Source organism: Rhinocladiella mackenziei, assembly GCF_000835555.1.
Source record: "Rhinocladiella mackenziei CBS 650.93 unplaced genomic scaffold supercont1.5, whole genome shotgun sequence".
Lineage (NCBI taxonomy): Eukaryota > Fungi > Ascomycota > Eurotiomycetes > Chaetothyriales > Herpotrichiellaceae > Rhinocladiella > Rhinocladiella mackenziei.
In genome coordinates this window covers 2,563,288-2,585,640 of record NW_013550600.1, presented here as the reverse complement: position 1 = coordinate 2,585,640, position 22,353 = coordinate 2,563,288, and the positions used below count along the sequence as shown (strand labels likewise).

Genomic DNA, 22,353 nt, shown 5'->3' with positions numbered 1-22,353 from the left:
AAAGAAAGCTTGGGGAGTCCAGCTTCGTCTAGCCAACATTTCGTTGACATTGACGTACCGCACGCGTCCCGGTTTGTCGTCTCCGCCTGCGGTCGGGATGATAATACATCAGCAGGACATACCTATTGGACCTGGTGTATCATCTGGCTCCGCGCTTTGAGCTGAAGTTGGGTAGTCAAGCCTTCTGAGTGGCCTCATAATCTCCTTGAAGCGAACGTCTTCGGCTTCTAGACTGTGGTCGAGAGAGGCTTCCGCAGCTCTCTCATATTTCGACCGTCACGAACATCCGCGGCCCGGGGATCTGGACACATGACTCTTAGCACGGTGCGTGATCCGTCATCGTTGTAGGATTTTATGGTAAGATCCCTTCGCGGCGAAAGATATGTTTCCGTTCCTTCGATATCCAGGGCTCGGGTAGCGTAGCTTCCACTATCTGCTTTGCTGGGAGGTCATGCAGCATATTCACCCAAAGAACGGACTGGAGTGATAACCTGACGTCCTTCCACGACGCCAGCCTCATAGCCTGGAGCAGCTCGGTCAAAGCAGGCCGAAACCAAGCTTGCTCATGTTCACCGAAGACAGAAACGGCGCCTACGATGTGTAGCCAGAGCGTAAGCTGGGTCGGTATAGCTCTCGTTTTATGCCCCAGCAGAGATATGGCGTTTTGGAGGCATTGAGCCAGATACTCGTATTGTGTCTTAACACCGCGCGACTGGAGAAAAAGGGTGCTCGCAAACGCCAACAGCCCAAGGCGGGTAGTCTCATTCACATCGCCCGTGACGAAGCGGAGGTGGACGAGACGGTAATGGGTCGAGATCATGACTTCCTGGTAGAGTTCCTTGTCGATATAGAGTTTACACTGCGTGGCCATGTTCGTGGCTCGTACCAATTCGGAGATGTCATCCCAGACGAGGCGGAGACGCGTGTCTAGACTGTCGAAGAAAGGTCCCAGGTCCGAGGTGGGCATTTGGGGATCTGGATCTGGATCTTGGGTCCCTGAGATAGGTATTCTTCCCGGCGAGGCGATACGAGAGTCCCATAAGATGCCATCGGAGAAGAAAAGTGGTTGACATCCCGTGCCGAGGGCCACTCCAAGATCAGCGCTATCTGAGATCACCAATGCTGCTCATATGAGGTGAGGGAATAGATCTAACTTGCCGGCACATCTTGGTTTGTAATTGTCTATTCCCCGTAAACGCCGATAGACCTCCTCTCAATATCACCATCTTATGCAGGCCCTGAAGATGCTTGAGGGCCGTGTCGAGATCGCCACGGACAGTTGCTGCCATGGTAAGGTCGACGACAACCAAGATGGTGGAGTCGGAAGTCGACAGCTCGTCGTCACTACTAGCCAGGCGCTGCTGGAGGATAGTCAAGGCCTTCACCAAATGAGCCAGGGCCGTCGCACTGATTTCCTTCTGCCTGTGGACAAAGTCCAGATACGCTTTGGCTATAAAGACGGTGAAGTGGAGACAAGCCGCGTCGTTCCATATAGGCTCGAACCACGATGGCTCAGTGTAACCAAAGGCCAGGCCAAACCCAACGGGAAACATTGCCTGTTGAACTTCCAGGGTAGTTAGCCAAGGCAGTCCTCCTGTGCTGCACCAGAACAAGTTCCTGGCTTACGTTTCCAGATGGTTTCGAGCATATCCGAGCCCATCTCCGCTGAGAAAGCTGTAAATGAGAGCTCGCCGCCAACTTTGGCTGGAGTAGAGAGAACATTTTGCCTCCTGATGTTCACTGCATCGTTTACTTTACCGCCACCAATCCACGACGGGGGCCTTAACGGCCGCTTCTTGCGGTTCTTGCCACGCATGACATGGCTGCGGATAAGCTTGCGCTTCTCTTCGACAGACTGCCTCGCCGGAGTGGTAACGATAAAGGGTATCGCATCGTCGGGTGGCGTTAGTCTCAGCATTGTTACAGCTCTAGCGAGAGGAGCTAATGAGGTATGTCCGAGACTTGGATCAACGTTCGGATCATGAGGCTCGGGACGCGTGGATGAAAGAAACCTTTATGGCCCCTCCCTGAACAGATTGATGTCTCGAATGCGAAAAGAGCCTGGAGAGAGTCGGCGGTGGCGGGGAGAATGTTGAAAAAGGACGACGAATTTCGTAACGTGGGCGGGAAACGCTCGAGGCTCAAGTCAGGTTGCCAAGACCAGATTGCATTCCAAATGAGGTTTAGCGGATGTCTGCTACCTAACCTATTTTGTCATTTCTCTCAGTTGCTACAAATACGTCCGGTGGGATCCACCGCCGGGGTCGCCTTGCACGGTTCGTCCTTGACAGTTCCGACAAGAATGTGAGGACCACTAAGATGGACATATCAGGTCCGAGGAAGTACCCGGCAAGATCAAGCAACATGCTGCGTCCATATCGACGGCGAAGAGCCAGCCTTATTAGTATTGTGCAATCTCCCCTCCTGGCAGTACAGCTTTTTCTATTTTCATTCACACATCTAAGCGCCATTTCTTCGTGGAAGCTGCTGAGACGACTCCTTCTCTGTACTGTTTCCCCTACTCAATCATCGCCATGTCAGCATCCTTCGTTCTCGGCCCTCCCAAGGAGAGCGCCGGCTCTATGTTTCTCAAATCCCAGTTCCGTACCTCGGTCCAGTGGCCCCCAAAGACACCAATCTTGAAGGTCAAGTCGCCATCGTGACGGGTTCCACCAGCGGTCTTGGACTGGATGCATCTCGCCAGCTGCTGTCTTTGGGCCTATCGGGCCTGATGATCGCTGTACGGTCAACAGAAAAGGGCGAGCAGATTGCGTCCACGTTCCGCGCCCAGTACCCCAAGGTCAACATCCAGGTCTGGTTCCTCGAAACGGAGTCGTATGACTCTATCCAGGCCTTTACTCACCGCGCCGACGCCGAGCTCTCCCGCCTGGACATCGCCATCCTCAACGCGGCCATGCAGGTGCTCTACTTCACCACGGCCCCCACCACGGGACACGAGAAGCTGGTCCAGGTCAACTACCTCTCCACCATGCTGCTTGCCGTCCTGCTCCTGCCGGTTCTCAAGGCCAAGTCGCCTCCGGGCAAGACCGGTCGGCTGACCGTCGTCAGCTCGGGCACGGTGCGCGGCGCCACGATTTCGGGGCCCCGGGACGCGCCGGTCCTGCCCGCTCTCGACGACAAGTCGCGGCTCTGGAACCCCGTCGAGCGCTACGCCGTCAGCAAGCTGCTGGGCCATCTATTCATGATCAACCTGGTTGACTATATCAGCGCCGACCATGTCGTCGTCAACCTCGTCGATCCGGGACTGGTTAAGGGTACGAACTTGCAGCGCGGCGGACCACTGCTCTTGAGTGCTTTCTTTTACCGCTTCAAGGCTGTCTTCGGACGGACGGTGCCGGTGGGCGCGTCAACATATATCGATGCGGCGGTCGTCAAGGGGAAGGAGACGCATGGTTGCTATGTGGCGGACTGGAAGATTTCACCGTAAGTTTCTTCTCCTTCGATATTTTTTGGTCCCCTCCCACACTTCGTAGTGTTTTTCGTGGTGTTTATGTTGCCGAAGCAAGTGCGTTTGGAAGGACTGACAAAAGATGGTTTGACGCAGGTTTGCTGCATTTGTGTATTCGCCCAAAGGAGAAGCGATTCGAGAGCAGTTATGGAAAGAGACGATGGCAGAGTTTGAGTTTGCTGGAGTTCAAAAAATACTGGACGACTTGAAGAACTGTGCAGCTCCTGGCCCTTTGGACAACGCGCCAGACTCGAGCAGGCGAGTGTCAGAAATTGAAGGCCCTGATGGAAATGTTCCGTCTGGCATGTAGCTGCTAGCCTTGAGGCCATTATTTAAGAGGATACGTGGATCACAATAGATAGATATCGCTGCTCTTTCCTCGCCTCATGCGCCCCAGGGTCGAACTAGTTATGTTACTCTCCTGTTTCATGTCGAAACTATCCCGCCATCCGTGCATGCTTGTGTGCTCTGTCTCTACTAGAAAGATTTGGGAGCAATTCGAGCCAGCTGTTTGGGATTGGGAACTGAGAGTGCCTCGTAGATTTGAGGATCTGATCTAGAAGATTTGGAAATGATCTAGAAGATTTGGAAATGATCTAGAAGATTTGGAAATGATCTAGAAGATTTGGAAATGATCTATATCCACATTGCTTGACCTGCTTATCCTGGATGTGAACTGACTGTGGCGGAGCATTTGAACCAGCGTGGTCAATATAAAAAAATATTCATCTTCTCGTCCTTCTCATCCATCTCAGACATCAGTGGCACGTGTCATTGACATCAGAATTCGGCTCTGACGACGGTACGGATCATGTACACGACATCAAATAACAGCTGATTGGTTCATGGGTCGCCACATACGTTCACCCGCTGCTTACCTGTAACCTGCGGCCTCGGCGGGACTCACATTCGCTCATCTACTGCGCTCAACCAAAAAATTCAAAAATCCTTTCCTGACAGCCAGGGTGGGTGCCGGGGAGTAAAAATCCGACCGCACGTACCCCTGGTCTTTAGTCCAGATTTTTGAATGCTAGTTTTCGAATCGATCCCACTCTCTGCTGGGGCGGGGACACTTGTAGAGTACAGCTTTACAACAACTCCCTTACCGGCCGTGGTTTGGTACGGGAGTATTCTCATCGGCTGTGGCTGGTCAGCGTCATGGGCAGAATTTGGAACTTTATTTAATGTCCCAGGAATTCGCAAGCACGTGACAAGAGCCAGAGGATTGAGGGGTGACGCAGAATATTTCACATTTGCTCTAGGAAGTGCTGGTGGGATATTGATGGTCAATATGACCCTTCTAGTCATCTCCATGGGGTATAAACCAGTCAGAATCAACAATCAACCTCACTCGGTGGAGGTCCTTCTGCCGGATCTTCTCTTTCTCGGCCATGTACTCCCCAATCTTCCTTGAGGCATCAATATATCTACCAGACATGAAATCCAATTGTCCGCTCGCAAGGACAACCACCAATCCCGCCGGCATCTGTGGTGTGTCCCATTGGATACCTTTGAAGAAATTGACGGCGATCTGTGCTGACTTTTGTTCCCCAGGGAGTGTCTGGGACACATAACTGCCGGGTTGGATATTTCCTGCTGTAGCATCACGGAAATCGGTGAAGAACCGAGTGGGAATGGCACCCGGGTGTATCGCAAATGCCTTGATGCCGTGATCTTTATTCTCGTTATGAAGCGTCTCGCACAATCGCACCAATCCTAGTTTCCCAATGGCATAACTGCCCATACCGGCACTTGTGTGGGCGCCGGCACTGGATGTGAATATAATTCTCCCTCTCTTCTCTCGTCGCATAATTGGAAGGGCAGCTCGACTGAAATTGAAGCCTCCTTGAAGCGATATTGCTACAGTGTCCCACCATACTTTTGGGTCCGACTCATGAGTCGCCAGCCATTGCGGGGGGCGACCGGCATTCATAAAGACAACGTCAATCCTACCAAATTCCCGATCAACCTCGTCGATGAATTGTTGCACTCTGTCATAGTCGGTCACGTCAAACGCTGCCGCCTGGGTCCGAAGATTCGGGTTGATTTTCTGACAGATTTTCGCGGTCTCCTCAACCTCTGCGAGTTCCAAAGCCATCAGACTAAGTGACTGGGCTTCGGTATGTGCAAAAAATTCAGCAGTGGCCCGGCCGATTCCACGCCCAGCACCCGCGATGACAACATGCTGATCTTTGAGCAGGGCGGCCAATTCTTTATTTTGTCGAGGATCAGTAGCGAACTGGCAATCATGTTGATCTCCGAGAAATCTCTCTTTCGCCGCCTCGCCCATGATGATATATTATGAACTGAACGCGCATCTATGAAACCTATTCTAGAACGTACTACGACAACATTCAGATATATTGTGACAACGTCGCGCAACCCCACATCCGAAAATTGATCACAAATAGAGGTGGAGAACATGCTCCCTCCTCTGGGCGGGCTCTGTACTTCCGGATAAGAGTTCACTATCAACTGCCTGTATCCGAGACATCGACATACCGATGAAGAAATGCTTATGTTTCCGGAGGGGGTGGGGAAGTACCGCCTTGTGGGGTTGGTTGGGGAAGATATGGAGACTGCTCAACTGCCCTTGTGGGTTCGTCTCGTCTCATCGACCTAGTCGATCTCCGGCGAGTTATTGTGAGATTTCTTTTGCATCTTGATATTCTTCGTTTATCTTGGCGGTGCGCAATGTCGTCTTCAAATGCAGAACATCATTCAGTCATCGTGGTGGGAGCAGGTCCAGTAGGATTGACCACAGCCACCAATCTGGCCAGGCTTGGAGTTTCAGTTCTCGTCCTGGAAAGATATCATGAAGTCGACCAGTCTCCCCGTGCTGCCTCATATCAACCGTGTGCCCAAGCCGAGCTTCTCGAGACTGGGACACTTGACGATGTCAGGAAAGAATCCGTGATCAACGATGTTCTTTCATTCTGGGTTCAAGGGAAAAGAGTCGCTCATGTTGAGAAAAGAGAGGGTGGAAGTATCTTTCCAGCAGGAATCAATTGTCCTCAACCGAGGCTGGCACAGATCCTCCTCGATCACCTCACCACTCGGTACAATTCAATGGTCAAATTCAATCAAAAGGTTACTGGGGTTTCCCAAGATCCATCTGATAATATCGTTTCGGTCCTTGCCATTGATCCCAGCACCAATCTGGAGTCAAAGTACACCTGTGATTGGCTTGTTGGTGCCGATGGCGCCGGCTCTAGTGTCCGGAAACTATTAAGCATCCCATTTGAAGGGTTCTCCTGGCCAAAGGAAGATTTCGTGGCCACAAATGTACGGTATGATTTCTTCAAACATGGCTTCACTACGGCAAATTTTATCATGGACCCTGTTCATTGGGCCGTGGTTACTATCCTGGATGACACAGGCCTTTGGCGCTGTGCATTTGGGGTCAGGACGGGACTGACCAACGAAGAGATCCGGGCCGAACTCCATGACCATTACAAACATATTTTCCCCGAGTGGCCTGTCGAGTATGAACTGGTCCAGTTGAACAAATACAAACCACATCAGAGGTGTGCGCAAGAGTTCAGAAAGGGACGAGTATTATTGGCTGGAGATGCTGCCCATGTAAGTGATTTCCCGTGTCTGGAATGTCCATTGACTGAAAAATACAATCAGAGCAACAATCCCATTGGTGGTCTCGGTCTGACCACTGGACTGTTGGATGCAGGCCCGTTAGGGCGGGCTCTGGGAGCGGTGATGAACGGCAAAGCTCCAGAGACATTGCTTGACACGTGGGCCAAATCAAGACGCGACAAGTGGCTGAATTTCACCAATGAGTTCTCCATCGAAAACAAGAGGTTGATTCAACGGGCGGGATACAGCGAGGACCCCCTCGGGATATGGACCATTGATGAGGTTGCTCGAGCGCATCAAATGGAGCAGTGGCTGGCGATGGCCACACCGGAGAAAAAAGAAGCAGACCTCAAGTTTTATAAGGCCCTCGAAGACCCTCACGCCCAACTTGTCAGTCGGATGAAACAGTGGGAGATCACGATGGACCCGATGTGGATGGCTGAGTATGAGGATCCCGAGGTTGTCAAGTACAGGATGTCTCTGCGACCGGCAGTTCTGTCCTCCGCTACTTGATGAGAGAGATTATGCTATGCACCAGGATGGGTTTAATTGAGAAATGGATCTATTTGAAAGGCGAGACGGTAGGCGGAATGCACATCCCCGCCTTTCAAGCAGCAAAACGAAGCCGTTCAAGCATATCTTCGTTTTTCCACCAATCCAACCTCGTCTCCTCCGATTCAGGCCGCAGTTAGTTGTACTTAATGCCAACGTTGCGTCGGCCGGAACATTTGCTTCAACCACAGGACATCTTTAATGCTGTGACGATGATATTATTCAGCAGGTCATATCCATCGAAATATGCGCCAGAAGGCCATTGGGCGACGGTACATTCCATCTCGTATTCCTTCTTTACGACCGCAACTTGACATGAATTTCGCCTAGATATCACAATCGCTCCCCCCTTGGCGCTGAGAAAATCTTCGGACCCCGGGGAGCACAACAGCCTCCGCAGTGTCTCTCTCACACCTCAGCATGAGTCACTCTCCACCAACGCTTAACATCTCCGCATCGGTGGTACACGGGATGAGTCGGACGACGGAGATCGAATTCTAATCTCGAACAAGGACGATCAAGGCTATATAAGATCAAAATGTCCTCAACAACTTCGCATATCACTCTCGTCGGCCTCGGAAACATGGGCACAGCCTTGGCCCATGCGCTTGTGAAAGCAGGTCGACGAGTCACCATTTGGAACCGCGCTGGAACGAGACCGTCCGTATCTGAGTTGGTTCAAGTTGGTGCTGGATACGGACCCGAATTGCCCAGAGCCATCGCGGGTTCATCCACAATCATCTTCTGTGTCTTGGACTATAACAGCATTCATCAGGTCATGGATCCCGTCGTTACATCACAGGGCACTGGTCTCCTGGAGAAAAAACCGTCGTCAACTTGACTAACGGCACACCTCGAGATGCAAGAGAGATGGATCGATGGATGCACAAGCACGGGGCTGCGCGGTATTTTGATGGAGGCATAATGGTGACACCCCAACTCATCAGCACTTCCACCTCTTTCATCCTCTGTAGCGGAGAAAACGAAGCCCTCTTTAACGACTCCGATGTCATAGACCTGATCATCATACTAGGTCGGCCGCACTACGTCGCCTCTGACCCCGGCGCGGCAGCTCTCTACGACCTTTCTCTTCTGGCGGGAATGTTCGGCATGTTCGCCGGATCAATGACGGCCATGGCATTGATGCAGAAACAAATCCACCGTGACGGAAACAGACCACATTCACCCTCCGGCGCTGTAAAGTTCACGCTCGAGGACCGGGTGTCCACGTTGCTCAATCCACTTCTGAACGCTCTCGTCCCGTATACCCTCAACATCGCCCAGTCTATCACCAGTGGGAGGATGGACGAGAACTTCGGAAATCCCATGGCAATGGTGAGTATGGCGATGCAAAATGTCCTCCGGGCGTGTGAAGAGGAAGGTGTCGACGGCGGAAGCTTGAAGTATTTTGCCGACTTGATGAAAGCAGTCGTGGATGAGCGTGGTGGCGAAGTGGGTATCGGTTGGGTGTCTACCTTGTTGACGAAGTGACGGTCAAACCTTCATTAATAAAACGTTCCCTGTGGAACGAATGCCTCACCTAGTTGCAGGCGGAGGTCGACAAAATCACTCGCTGGTACGTTCATATACTGAATCAGATGTCATTTTTTGGAAAAGAAGTGAGAACCAATAGCATATACCCCAGATCCATCTCCATCGACCCAAGAATGCCCAATCGATCATGTCACAGGCCTGATCCTCCCCTTGAGCTTCAGTTCAATCACATCCGGAACGGTCTCTTCCAGCACAGCACCTGTTTTCCGAGTAAGCTCCCAAAGTTTACTTTCTTCTCCCCCCATTCTCCCTTTGATCGGTGTACACGGCCACTCGCCACGCCCTAACCTTCGATCTCGAATCGACTGGTGAATTCTCTCATTCGTCTCCCCGGGCTCGAATGCATTTTCGTTCGGTTTCCTTACGCCCGACTTCCCCGGCAGAACCCAATTACTCAAAGTCCACAAAAGCTTGGTCGCGCCCTTCCGGAGCGCCGCTATTCCCATGAAACTCTCCTCAGCCTTCGGATACAAGGCCGTTTTCCATTGTGCTGTTTCCTGTTCCGCCTCCGCGGTATCCAGTGCGGCTGCATCTGTTCCTCCGGCTAGAAGATAAGAAGTCGCCGGATCCCCGTCCAAATCGACAAAGCTCAGCTTTTTCGTCTTGTAGCACTCTGCAATCATCCACGCCAGTGAAATATCAGCCAGATCTGAATCTTTGCTCCCACCGCCGATACCGTGCTCGCCGCAGAACCAGACTTGTTTCGCGTTCTTCCCACCAGCGTCATTGGTATTTGACTCCCACAGCGTCGGAAGGAATGCCTCGCGCGTCTCATCCAACGACAAGGCGTGGAATCCATGGCTCACTTTGTCCGATAGTCGCGTATTGTAGAATTCGAATTCCTCACCCATCCATCCTGCTTTGTGAAAGCCCACGGTGTCCCAGACACCGACGATTTCAATGGCATCTTTCGCGCCTTCGTGCAGTTCATCCCCTGCAAGTTGCTGCAATTTCTCGACGTTGGGCTTTCGGTCATTGCCGGCTTTTGGTTCGTCCTTGGGGTGATAATATTCCTGGTACACAGAGTGAAACCTGTCCATGCCTTTTTTTGTAAGCAGGCCTAAACTGGTGATTAGGCCGGCAATAGCACGCGCTGTGTATGCGCCGCGCGAGTAGCCGAAGAAATAGATCTGGTCGCCGGGGTTGTAGTTGTGGGCGAGGAAACCATAGGCCGCACGGACGTTGGCGGAGAGGCCGGCACCATACACTCCTGCAGTGCTCAGATTCAGCCAGAGTCAGAGTCAGGCTGACTGAAGATTGCACTCTTTTTGAATGTGGAAGGATAGGAGGAGCATCTGGAGGAGAAGGATGGAGTATGGGAAAGGGGGAAAAGGGCAGACGTACCTCCAGTGATTTTATCAGCGACTCCGGTTCCGACGCCAGGCTGGTAGTATATGATTTGAGGGACGAATTTGCCGTCTCTCTCGCCGAATTGGCTGAGTGCGCGAGAGAAGCGGGTCACGTTGGTCGGGTAGTCGTAAGATTCCACGTTGACGGCATTTTGCCAGGTTCCTGGATGCAGCGTTCAATCAGTCAATAACGGTCCCCTTGTTTGGTGGTGCTCCTTACCGTCACATAGGACAATAAGCCTCTTGGGCGTTTTATTCGAGTCTCCTGCCATTTATTGCTGCAAGTAGAGTAGTCTTCTTGACGCTGAAGTGTTTTGAGGCTGAATCTTGCAGAGTCGAAAACGGTGCGAGCGGAAGGTTGAACAACGAGTGCGTTGGTTACGCTTACGGCGCGTTTGTTCTGTATATCCACAGGCAACGAGCCTGGATGCCACACACTTGGACACGACATCAGGCTGGTGGCTTGAGAACACGTGGGCAGTCTGAGCTGAACTTGGCCTGAACCATAGGGTGCATTTTTGGTGAAGCAGTGATGAAAGACGGGTACGGATTGGGCATTGGTCGGGGTACGAATTGGGCTGAAGTCTTGGGCTGGCGGCGGGGATGAGCCATCTAGTCAACACACTGGCCACATGATGCGAGATTTCGGTGGTTGGACACGAATCGAGCAACCTTGGCCAGATCGTTTCTTGGAAGCATCCCCAGTCGAGATTTGTCCAGCCGCACAACCATATTTCGTGTACGGGCCTCGTCTTCCCTTTCGCATCAACTGGGAAGAGAAGAGGCTGTAAAGGTGCTGGATGAGAAAACTAATGGCTGAATGTACGACACCAAGGGTGCAACATCACAATGCCTTCCTAGACGCTGCTTGGGTTCTGCCACATTTGCTGGTTTTTCTTATATGTTTGGAGTTTCCAAAAGCATAAGTGGAATTGCTCCACCACAAGGCTTGAGGCCGAGGTGGAGAAAAGGAGGAAGATGCATCTTTGATGAGGCCTTGAGGTTTTATTTTGGTGGGTTTGAATTGAAGATCGTTCGACGGGATGTATTGCCGTTCAGCGGTGTGAAAGCCACAGAATCCTTGTTTGATGGTACATATGTCCTTTCCCCAGAAATCATCTTCAGATTTCTTCATATCCTCCGTGTTTGTACCGGGCTCTGATCCTCTCATCGCCCTGGTCGTTAATTACCAAGTTTTCATCTTGAAAGATGTCTGTCTATGATGCTTAAATGTCGAAACTGCTCGCCATTGACAAGACTAGAGAAAGATGATGTCTGTCGTGACGTGGTAAAAATCATATAGCGAGACGTGATATTGTCATATTGTCTCTAGTAGGGGTACTAAACTATTTCGTCGACAGGACGCCTTGATAGATGCACTCGCGCTTTGGCGCCTGGGCAGGGCAAGCAATCGGCAAGAACGCATTATACGGCGAGGGAATAGAGATTGGAGGGAGACTTCTATGGAAGCATCGCTGCATGGCGAGGAGAACGAAGTCGAAATGGAAAGAAAGAAGGTTGCTGGCATTGACGCTGATCTGTGGGCCTTTCTAAAGAGAACAAGTCAACGACGTTGATAAGGCTGGTTTCGAATATGGGAACTCGAAATATCCAGGTGCGTGGGTGAATCCTCTTAAATCGACACGAGAAGCAACACTAAGGGGAGAGTGCTTCGTATCGGAGAGCAGAGTACCTTCATGCTAGGGGTATGAAACACACCGGGCTCAAACGAGAAAAGGGATAAGAATTTAGCCGGCAGATCGAATCTGGCTCATCATGTTAACTTTCAGCGACCGGAAAATAGATCATCGGCAATGAAACCTTACCAAATCCTCAAGCCGACAACTTGCTTGCCTCCAAGTCTCCTGCGTCGTGGAATGGCTGCGCATCCATCAATTTCCACATCTGAGCCGCATGCATCGACTCATCCGTCATCTTCTTGGAAAATGAGATCTCGCTCTTGCCGTCGTTGATATACATCACATTCTTCCCCTGTTTGAATACAGTACGTTAGTGTCTAGCCGCTCAGATGATGGGAAAAGGTAATGGCCATACCAAGCCCAACGTCAACTCTATGGAAGTGTCCACGAACGTCGGAGAATATGTCTTCAGCGGCTTCTGTTTGATAGCACGCACAATATTATCCGCGACACACATGCCTTGCATCGTAGCCGCACGACCCATTTTGGGACCCGGTGTATCAATCACATCACCCAGGGCAAAAATATTTGGCGAGGGGGAGTTCTTGAGCCGTAGCATCCCGTCGACCAGGATACCACCAGATTGAGATACTGATGCTGGAGAGAAGCCTCGGATCAGCGTGGCGCGAGGGTATTGTCCGGTACATTTTATCTGCGGTCGTACACAATTAGCTCATCAGTTTTTCCGGAGAGGTCAAGTTCGGAATGGATATAGCGATCCTCACCAAGGTGTCGCATCGAAGTATCGTGCCGCTGCTCAATGTGATTTCTTTGGGAGATTCGGTGTCCATGTCGGAGATGACACGTTCGCCCAGGTACAGTTTTACTTCAAGCGCCTCCAGAGCCTTTTGGGCCGTCTCGTGAAGTCCAACGCCGAAGTTGTTGAGAAGATTTTTGCGAGAATGCACCAATGTCACCGACTTTTCTGGGTATTTCGTCTTGATGTCCCCCGCGACTTCCACTCCTGCGGCTCCGCCACCGACAATCACGATGTTCTGACCAGCTTTGATCCGGTCTTGCTGCTCTTGGAAAAACTTAATGCCTTCACTCTTTCCATCGGCCTCGAATTTGGCGGGGTATCGAGCCTGCGAACCCGTTGCGATGGCCAAGTAGTCGAAGTCGATGCTTGAACCGTCTTCCAAAGTAACTTTTCTGGGGGCAATTGCGACGACGTTTCCTTGCTGAAACAAATAAGCTCCTTCGGGAGCCAGCTTCGGCCGGCTCGGGAATGGAATGAAGGCCTCGTGGTCATGGTCCGGTACGACTGAAATGCGAGGGAAATTCCAGGTGAAGTGGAAATGCGAATGCTTTTCAATCAAAATCACTCGGTAGCCTGAGGGAAGAGATTCGGAAAGCTGCTTGGCGAGAAAGTAGCCAGCGAACGATCCGCCCACGACGACCACATTTTTGGGATTGGTGTCGGTTTTGTAGGTGAGGCGGTGAATTTGGCCAGAAATATGGAATGAAATTCTTACGAAAGTAAGTGAGAAAGTAAGGCCGATCAATTTTAAGACGAGTCGGAGTTTATCCAACATGTCGAAGGTCTGGCGGCGAAGTGGTGCGAGCCAGAGAGAAAAGGGGGGTGGTTGATAATCTTATCTGATAAAAACCCCTCGGACTCTCCGTCCGATCTCGGAGCTTCCGCCGGTACAAGCGACTCGACCGATAGGACCGTGCAATCTCAGTTCTGACCGGAAGAATTATATCTGTTTTGATCAGACCAAACTTGCGCGTACAACAGTTTCATCGCCGGGGGCAGGGTCTAAGGATTTGGAAAAGGAGATCGACTTCCCATTGACAATCATATGGCAAGACTGTGAGATTTATCCGCGTCATAATCCGGTCCGTTCAAATCATTGCCCGAATATTTCGGCCCCAGGTCGCACCTTCATTCCCGGTGTAGCTTCTGTATCCCCCGAAGTCTATGGCTCCAGCAGACTTTTTTTCATTGTCACCTTTGGTCGTTCCGCTTCTATCATCTCGATACTTTCTCTGGTTTGTTCAAAATGGATAGTTCCGTATCTGAGCAGTTCAGCGAAAGTGCCGGGCTCATGATCCTTGTTCTCGTTTCCTTCCTCTTCCCAGAGAGCACCACACGCGGGAGTCAGAGTCAAATTCTTGCCGTGTGTGATTTTCTGCAATGAGGATTTCGTCAGCAGTTGCCAGACCAACTTGTACGCCGTCTTGTATTCCTCGGAGTTTGGATCCGCATCCAATTTGGTCGCAAGAGCATTAAAGAGAAGTGGTCCTCCAAATCCAATTGTCTTCTCCGCTCTCCAGCATTCGTGCAAAGCACTGAACGGCAGAACATGTCTCTGCCAGTAATCCACCCCACTGAAGCCATCCCCGGCATCCTCCAACATGCACAATCTACTCCAAGAGAGTACCTGTGAAATATACTCTAACACCATCTGGGGTTCCACTTTGAAGTCCCAGTGGAAGTTGCTCTGGCGGGATTCATCGAAAGATTGGTTCAGTGCAAAAGCCACCAAGGGGCTCTGGAAGATCCCCTCATGGTTTTGGCGATCTTTCCACAAGTATACAAAGAGGTCATGCCTGAATGGGATATCAGCGGAAGTCTTCTCAATTTATTTTGTTGTCGACTTACCAGCGCTTGATAAAAGGGTCTCCCTTGCGACTGGCCACAAAGTGGTTGGCCAGGGTAGTGCCGTACATTACGGGGCAACTAATCTGGTATGGCGAATTTGGATCGGCGAGCTGATTCCAACAAATGCGATCCATGTCGCGGATCAGGATGATTCCAACATCCATATACACTCCTCCGTATGTCCACAGGCAAGCTCCTCGAAGAAAGTCGGAGCTATGAGGGCCGACGTATACTCCAGTCATGGTGCCTTTGATAAAGGCTTGAGGTAAGATGTCTGGAGATAGCCATTTGAGGGCGTTGTTTGCCGAGTCGGGAACACTATCGAGAATGCGCACCGTCCAGGATGGACCACACAGACGAACCCAGTTGAGGACATTGCGAAGGCACCAGCCAGGCATGGCACGGATACCTTTATCCCAATACGCCCATATGTTCTTTTCGGATGTGACCGGTGCAGGGTTCTCGAATGAGGCTAGGATCTCTTCATCCGAACGCTTGTCGAGAGCATCGACATAACGCAACTGGTCTTTAAATTCCTCAGGAATAGCAAACTTAGAAGAGGTCTCCATTGTGACAGGATCGAAAAAAGAGAGTGTGTGTGTCTATGAGTGAGTGAAGAGTCTTACAAGAAAGATGTCTGCTGACTTTTAGGAGAGGCGTTTATGGCCTAATTGGAGATTTAACATCTTATGTAGGTGCCCTGCTAGATTTAGAGGCGACAGCAATGCTATGACAAAACGTAAGAAATGTCTATCTCAAAGAGTTCAGGCGGTCATATGGGGCTGAACGCCGGAATTGGCTTGTTCCAGCAGTTCTCTTGACAGAAGAAAAAGAATGGGTACATCTTTGAGAGCCGTGCATCCCAGAGCCTTGAATGGGCTCCACCATGGAAACGGATGTGAGAATGCCAAGCGACCGGGGTAGTTGGGGGCCGCTTGTATCAAGGCCTCTCCAATAGGACAAGAGACGGTAGCTGGAACTCTCGATCCCGACAGATGACTTCACGTGACTCGTTTGTTAGTCAATTATGATAAAATCAAACGATGTAAGTGGCTACAGTGGCTTGGCTCGACGAATTCGAGTTATATCAGGACTTTTTGCCACGTGATACTTCGTCTGTAGCCTGGTAAGTCACACAATTCTTGATGACAAACCTTTTGACCCGATGGGATGATCCTCGATACTATGGAGAAAGTATCACACATGGCGGTGTGTTCCATTGCCCCGGGCTTCACGGCACCATTGGGCCATTGCATGCGGGGGCGGCTGACAATGAATGAATAATAATTTGACGTCCCGTGTTTGTAAAGGCTTAGGTCACTGGTTTCAGCTTTGTAAGGTATCCAGCGGGGGGACGGAAGAAGGGTTGGAGACTGGCGAAATCCCATGCTATAATTGGGGTATAGAAGGATATGTCTCATCTTCGACTCTTTCCAGATCCAGAAGTGGGACAGCCGACTCGGCGACCTCCGTTTGGCGGCGTCTCTTCCTAAATAAACCCTTCAGACGTGATGCAATCATCCTCACCCCGAAAACGAGCAAGAATATAATGGCCGCCAGGACCAGCAACACAAATATAACAACCACCCAAGGATTGTGTCCTTCCAAGCAACATCCATACACGGACATATATATCCCAACTAGGGTCTTCAGGAGACTCGTCGGCGGTGGCTCATCTGGACGCAGTCCTTTTCGAACAAGGTGCTTGAATTTGGGACCTGTAGGTCCGTCCTGGTACTTTTTCAAGCCAAAATAGCGGACGGTTTTTTGTCGAGGATCTGAATCGTGGTATTTCTTGTCGCCCCAGCCGCCTTTGAAGTGGAACCAATCAGTGGAATGAGTTTCGGGATGGCCTGGAATTAGAACATCTGTTGCAGGATCGTATTTGTAGAAATACGCGGGTTTGATAGGATCCCATCGTCGGCCTTTGTCGGCAACATCTATAAGTGCCTCGTCGTGAATGTGGCTCCTATTCGGTGGATGTTTAGAGATCGCCCTGGGCTAGTGGGGCAACCATGTGAAGAGCGCTTACCCTTCCTGGCGATAATTGGCATGCGAGCCTCTGGCACTAAACACGACGGGCTGCAGAATAAACTTAGCAATCGACGTGGGAAGAAGGATCTCGGTATTTCCGCGATCACATACCCTGCCGTCCTGCTTCGAAAAGCAAGCTTCATCCTCCCAGGAACATGCTTCACCACTGGCGTGCTGACTAAAATATATTCCAGTAGGCTCTCCGTCCCTGAATCGAATCATGTTGTGCTCCCTGGACATGATGTCGTTAGCGGTCGCGGGATTAGTAGACCGAAAGGGAGAAAAATCATACCAATCACCAACGTGGTTTCCATAGTGATCTCCGGGCTTGGCTTCTGGGATCAGTCTGTTCAACGGCGGCAAAACTTGTTCGATATCAGCTCCTTCATTGTAGGAGTAAAAATAAAAGTAAAAAGCATCCAAGTCGTGCTCGGTCTTTTCCACGACAACAACCGCACAAGCGGTGGAATTATGCAAGCCTCCAGTCGCATCCGGTGTTTCACCAAGAAACCAGTCGGGCATAGCGGTTACACGATCGTTAGACGTTAAGTAGACACGCTTGCCACCCCGTGCATACTTGTTCAGCGATGAAAGCGTATCCAAAGTCAGCGTGGGCGGGTCTGGGAGAGGATCAAAGCCGATATATGGTGTTGTGTGCAGAACATGAGTCAGAATGTCACTCGGCATGAAAGGATCATCCGAGTGTAGCCAGATGATCGGGGCTGAAATTGCAATTTTTGATCAGCATTGCTCGGATATCAGGCGAAACACCAAATGAGTTGGTATGCACAAAGTACATACCGTAATCCGTTACATATTTGGGGATGGTGTAGCCAGTTCCGAATTGCAGAAGCCCATTCAAGACCAAAACGCCGATATCCCAGCTACATATTGGCTTCAAGGGCACCTTCATCCTGGAAACCTTCTCTGCGGCCCAAATGGCTAGCAAGCCAGCGGCGGATTCTCGTCAACGTTCTCTATTTTCAGGAGAGATATTTCAAAAGAACATCGTGAATTGGGAGATGAAGTTACTCGGCGATTGTCAGCTTGTCAAGCATGAGTACACCCTTGGTTCCGGGGATTACATTGGCAAGGAAGCAAGCCCACGCGAATCCGTTGAAGTTAGCATGTATAAGCCAAACTGATGGTCTAGTCCGTGGGGTGCATAGCATTCAATGACTCTGAAGTTCTCTCATGCTGATGGCTTGAATACCAAGAAGATGCTTTATTTTTATGAAGAGACGGGAAACTGCGCAGTTGAATCTGGCGCCCGCCGTAATCGCGATCCGCGCCCATCACGTGACTGGCCGAATGGAGATTTTCGCGCTGCCGGCTGGGCGCGTCTTGATTGTTCGCGTGTTACGGGAGGCAAGCCTCGCCATCGATGAAAGCTACCTGATCTCAACCTTGGATTGAACGATCGCTTTAGTCATAGATGATGCATATCAAGCAGATCACCATTCAAGGCTTCAAAAGGTGAGACAACACTCCATCCTCTCCTACGCTCGGTATTGACCGGATGGCAGTTACAAAAATCAAACCGTCGTCGATCCCTTCTCCCCTAAACTCAACGTTATTGTCGGTCGCAATGGATCAGGAAAGAGTAATTTCTTCGCGGCGATTCGTTTCGTACTCAGCGATGCCTATTCTCAGATGGGACGCGAGGAGAGGCAGGCACTCATACACGTGGGTATTCCAAGCGGTCCCAATGACGACTATCTGACCGCGACTAGGAAGGGTCTGGGTCCGCAGTGATGTCTGCATACGTGGAGATAGTGTTTGACAACTCCGACGGCCGGTTCCCCACCGGAAATGATGAATTGATCCTACGCCGGACAATCGGGCTGAAAAAGGACGAATACTCGCTTGATCGCAAAAATGCCACCAAGCAAGATGTCATGCAGTTGCTGGAAAATGCCGGCTTTTCGCGTGCCAATCCATACTACATCGTTCCTCAGGGTCGGATTACGCGGTTGACGAATATGAAAGATTCGGAACGACTGGACGTCTTAAAGAGCGTGGCTGGAACACAACAGTTTGTCGCCAAGAAGGAGGAATCACAAAAGATCATGAGTGAAACGAACAATAAACTTGCGGCGATTGATCAGACGTTCGATCAGATCAATGAGCGTCTGGCGGAACTCGAAGAAGAGCAGGATGAGCTACGTGATTTTCAGGAGCAGGATCGTGAGAAGCGAGCATTAGAATACACTCTCTTTCACCGAGAACAGGATGAAATCAACAAGGCTCTGGCCGACCTGGAAGATAGAAGAGCCGGAGGCATCGATGACGCCGATGAGAATCGCGACCGCTATGCGCAAGGTGAAGATGAGATGGCCCGAATCACTCAGCAGATCCAGATCTTGAATCAACAAATCCATGCCGCCCGACTTGAGAAGAAGCAATACGAAGAAGAAAAACGCGAGAAGGCGAAAGTACGGGCCCAGGTCGAATTGGAAGAGAAAAACTTGTCTCATGGGCAAGCGGCGGCGCAACGTGCGAAAGAGACCCATGATAGAGAGCTGAAGCAGGTGCGGGCACAGATCCAACAAATTGAAAAAGAGCTCGACAGTATCATTCCGCAATTCGATGCTGATCGGGCGAAAGAGCAATCGATCAAGAATCGTTTAGAGGATGCCATAAATGCGCAACAACGCCTCTACGCAAAGCAGGGAAGAAGTGCCAGGTTCAAGTCGAAGAAAGATCGAGATAACTGGCTCAAAGCACAGATTGACGAAGCTTTTGAATCACTGTCCCGTTTCGAAGCCACTCGAACGCAGACGAGGGAGGGTATCGCGGACGATCAGAAACTTATTTCCAGTCTGGAAAAGGAGATTGAAAGCCGACAGCAGCAAATTGGCGGTCAAGATGATGCTTTTGACCGGGAGATCCAAGAAGCCCATGAGCGAAAAGAAACGTTGATGGATAACCGAAAGATGCTGTGGCGCCGAGAAGTTCAGTTGGACTCAGAGTACGCAACAGCACAAGACGACTTGAGAAAAGCCGAAAGAAATCTGTCGCATATGATGGACGGTAATACCAGCCGGGGATTGGACGCTGTCCGACGGATAAAACAACAGCACCATCTCGAAGGGTGTTATGGTCCTTTGGCCGAATTGATAGATGTGCCCCAACATCACACTGCTATCGAGGTCACCGCCGGAAACTCACTATTTCACTATGTGGTCGACAACGATGACACAGCGACCAGGGTCATGGAGATTTTGAACCGAGAACGTGCTGGGCGTGTCACATTCATGCCCCTGAACCGACTCAAACCCAAGACGGCCCACTTTCCCAACGCGCAAGATGCACGTCCACTCATGTCACTCATTAAGTATGACCCTCAGTACGAGAAAGCGGTGCAACAAGTTTTTGGCAAGGCAATCATTGCCCAAAATCTTAGTATTGCGGCTCAATACGCGAGAACTCATGGTTTGACCGCGGTGACCCCTGAAGGTGACCGATCGGACAAGAAAGGTGCGTTGACGGGTGGTTATCATGATGTTCGATCTTCAAGACTCAAGGCCACCAAAGCCGTCATGATCGCTCGGGAAAAATTTGAGGCTGTCAAAGCAGAGAGCGACGACAATAAGAAGAAAATCGAGAAAATCGACCAGACCATCACCAGGGCCATAGGCGAAGTTCAAAAACTGGAGCAAAGAAAGAGTCAATCACAAGGCAACCAAAGACTCCTGAGACAGGAAATCCGAAACAAAATGGATATGCTTCAACGCAAGAAGGATGATCTTGAGGCAAAGAAAAATCAAGAGACCGCCATCGCTGCGAATATCAAAACACTGACCGATCGACAAAACGCCTACCAGGCTGAACTTGGATCCGACTTTAAGGAAGCTCTGACACCAGCAGAAGAGGCACAGCTGGAGGGGCTCGCAGGAACAATTCAAAGTTTAAGACGTGAACACAACGATGTTTCATCCACGAGAGCAGAAATCGAAACCAGGAAGGCAGATTTGGAGGTCAGACTGAACGCAAGCCTCAAGCCTCAATTGGCTGCGCTTGAAGCGGATGACGTCGAGGAAGAGAATAAGGCATCTTCCAATCTACGTGCGAAGAGAATTGAATTGGGCCGTCTGACCAAGGAATTGAATTCGATTCAAGACACATTGAATGACCTGGAAGATCGGCTGGACACGTCAGCGTCTCAAGTGGCTGAACTGGAAGCACAAGCCGCTGAGACCAAGAGGCAACAAGAGGAGCTGGCCAAAGCTATTGAACGTCACCAGCGTCGTCTTGAAAAGTCCGTCCAGAAAAAGGCTGCTCTTCTCGCTTCGAAGCAAGAGACGATCGAGAGCATTCGTGAACTCGGGGCCATACCCGAAGACTTACGGAAGAAGTATCGATCGATGGACTCGAACGCGATCGTGAAGGGACTTCAAAAGACTAAAGAATCCCTGAAAAAGTACAACTCGGTCAATAAACACGCCTTTGAGCATTATCGGAAATCGGCGAAGCAGCGTGAGGAACTAGAAGCTCGAAGAAAAGACCTCGAAACTGCAAAGGCGTCCATTCAGAATCTCATCGAGGTCCTTGATCAGAGAAAGGATGAAGCCATTGAACGAACCTTCAAGCAGGTCAGTAAGGCTTTTGCCGAGGTCTTCCAGAAGCTTGTTCCCGCCGGCCGTGGCCGGTTGATCATTCAACGAAAGACAGACAAACGTCAAACCGAGGATGATGAATCGGAAGATGAACCAGTCAACAAGCGGGGGGTGGAGAACTACACGGGCGTTGGCATCAGTGTTAGCTTTAATAGCAAACACGATGACCAACAACGTATTCAGCAGCTCAGTGGTGGGCAAAAGAGTAAGACCATATCTCCATATCTCTCTTCGTGGTAAAAGCCCTAACATGCATCCAGGTTTGTGCAGTCTCGCTCTCATCTTCGCCATTCAAGCCACTGATCCAGCGCCATTTTATATCTTTGACGAAATCGATGCCAACTTGGACGCCCAATATCGAACGGCGGTCGCAGATCACCTCCTGTATCTTGCGAATAGAGCAGATCAAGACCCTGTTGATGGAGATGATCGACCATCAGGAGGTCAATTTATCTGCACCACGTTCCGACCTGAGATGTTGAGAGTCGCGGACAAATGCTTTGGAGTTCGATTCGGAAATAATGTGAGCAGCATTCGCGAAGAAACCAAGGAGAATGCGCTAGATTTCATTGAGAGCCAGACTCAGTGATCAAAGAATGGCCCTTCTAATTGAATGGACCACGCTGCTGCTGGTAGGGCAATGCTGTACATTGTCATCCCAGACATGAAGGGCAGTCTCTGGCAAGAAGTTGGAAAGAAATTCTTTTCTGTTCATGACGAGCTACGGCATCTCTTTTCTATAAATGTTACCTTTTCCTCACGATGATGTCTTTGATTTCAGATGGTGTATGAATGAGCGATATTGAATCGATGACCGCCAGGCACGAATTTCTAGAGCTTGGGCCTTGTTGTCTTGCTCCTGATAACTGGGAGCAAC

The 22,353-nt window shown here is 50.5% G+C and overlaps 10 protein-coding genes across 10 annotated transcripts; 4 read left to right on the top strand and 6 right to left on the bottom strand.

Annotated features, from left to right (window-relative positions):
- Window positions 1–227: 227 nt before the first annotated feature.
- Z518_07420 (uncharacterized protein) lies at window positions 228–1,918 on the bottom strand (the record flags this gene model as incomplete). The annotated part of the gene is made up of 4 exons (XM_013415549.1): window positions 228–441; window positions 492–1,103; window positions 1,165–1,564; window positions 1,627–1,918. The coding sequence occupies 4 exons, from the start codon at window positions 1,916–1,918 to the stop codon at window positions 228–230; spliced, it is 1,518 nt and encodes a 505-aa protein (XP_013271003.1).
- A 616-nt stretch (window positions 1,919–2,534) lies between these two features.
- Window positions 2,535–3,779, top strand: Z518_07419 (uncharacterized protein; the record flags this gene model as incomplete). Its single annotated transcript, XM_013415548.1, has 3 exons — window positions 2,535–2,604; window positions 2,646–3,444; window positions 3,566–3,779. 3 exons carry the CDS (start codon window positions 2,535–2,537, stop codon window positions 3,777–3,779), a joined length of 1,083 nt encoding a protein of 360 aa, XP_013271002.1.
- A 990-nt stretch (window positions 3,780–4,769) lies between these two features.
- On the bottom strand, window positions 4,770–5,759 carry Z518_07418 (uncharacterized protein; the record flags this gene model as incomplete). Its single annotated transcript, XM_013415547.1, has 1 exon — window positions 4,770–5,759. The coding sequence occupies one exon, from the start codon at window positions 5,757–5,759 to the stop codon at window positions 4,770–4,772; it is 990 nt and encodes a 329-aa protein (XP_013271001.1).
- A 404-nt stretch (window positions 5,760–6,163) lies between these two features.
- Z518_07417 (uncharacterized protein) lies at window positions 6,164–7,573 on the top strand (the record flags this gene model as incomplete). The annotated part of the gene is made up of 2 exons (XM_013415546.1): window positions 6,164–7,051; window positions 7,103–7,573. The coding sequence occupies 2 exons, from the start codon at window positions 6,164–6,166 to the stop codon at window positions 7,571–7,573; spliced, it is 1,359 nt and encodes a 452-aa protein (XP_013271000.1).
- A 577-nt stretch (window positions 7,574–8,150) lies between these two features.
- Window positions 8,151–9,103, top strand: Z518_07416 (uncharacterized protein; the record flags this gene model as incomplete). The annotated part of the gene is made up of 2 exons (XM_013415545.1): window positions 8,151–8,421; window positions 8,472–9,103. The coding sequence occupies 2 exons, from the start codon at window positions 8,151–8,153 to the stop codon at window positions 9,101–9,103; spliced, it is 903 nt and encodes a 300-aa protein (XP_013270999.1).
- A 188-nt stretch (window positions 9,104–9,291) lies between these two features.
- Window positions 9,292–10,787, bottom strand: Z518_07415 (uncharacterized protein; the record flags this gene model as incomplete). Its single annotated transcript, XM_013415544.1, has 3 exons — window positions 9,292–10,376; window positions 10,511–10,678; window positions 10,736–10,787. The coding sequence occupies 3 exons, from the start codon at window positions 10,785–10,787 to the stop codon at window positions 9,292–9,294; spliced, it is 1,305 nt and encodes a 434-aa protein (XP_013270998.1).
- Window positions 10,788–12,348: 1,561 nt separating this feature from the next.
- On the bottom strand, window positions 12,349–13,750 carry Z518_07414 (uncharacterized protein; the record flags this gene model as incomplete). Its single annotated transcript, XM_013415543.1, has 3 exons — window positions 12,349–12,507; window positions 12,571–12,867; window positions 12,941–13,750. 3 exons carry the CDS (start codon window positions 13,748–13,750, stop codon window positions 12,349–12,351), a joined length of 1,266 nt encoding a protein of 421 aa, XP_013270997.1.
- Window positions 13,751–14,137: 387 nt separating this feature from the next.
- Window positions 14,138–15,392, bottom strand: Z518_07413 (uncharacterized protein; the record flags this gene model as incomplete). The annotated part of the gene is made up of 2 exons (XM_013415542.1): window positions 14,138–14,771; window positions 14,824–15,392. 2 exons carry the CDS (start codon window positions 15,390–15,392, stop codon window positions 14,138–14,140), a joined length of 1,203 nt encoding a protein of 400 aa, XP_013270996.1.
- An 820-nt stretch (window positions 15,393–16,212) lies between these two features.
- Window positions 16,213–17,770, bottom strand: Z518_07412 (uncharacterized protein; the record flags this gene model as incomplete). Its single annotated transcript, XM_013415541.1, has 5 exons — window positions 16,213–16,792; window positions 16,856–16,905; window positions 16,969–17,089; window positions 17,150–17,579; window positions 17,659–17,770. 5 exons carry the CDS (start codon window positions 17,768–17,770, stop codon window positions 16,213–16,215), a joined length of 1,293 nt encoding a protein of 430 aa, XP_013270995.1.
- Window positions 17,771–18,295: 525 nt separating this feature from the next.
- On the top strand, window positions 18,296–22,065 carry Z518_07411 (uncharacterized protein; the record flags this gene model as incomplete). The annotated part of the gene is made up of 4 exons (XM_013415540.1): window positions 18,296–18,333; window positions 18,384–18,543; window positions 18,591–21,681; window positions 21,737–22,065. The coding sequence occupies 4 exons, from the start codon at window positions 18,296–18,298 to the stop codon at window positions 22,063–22,065; spliced, it is 3,618 nt and encodes a 1,205-aa protein (XP_013270994.1).
- Window positions 22,066–22,353: the final 288 nt, after the last annotated feature.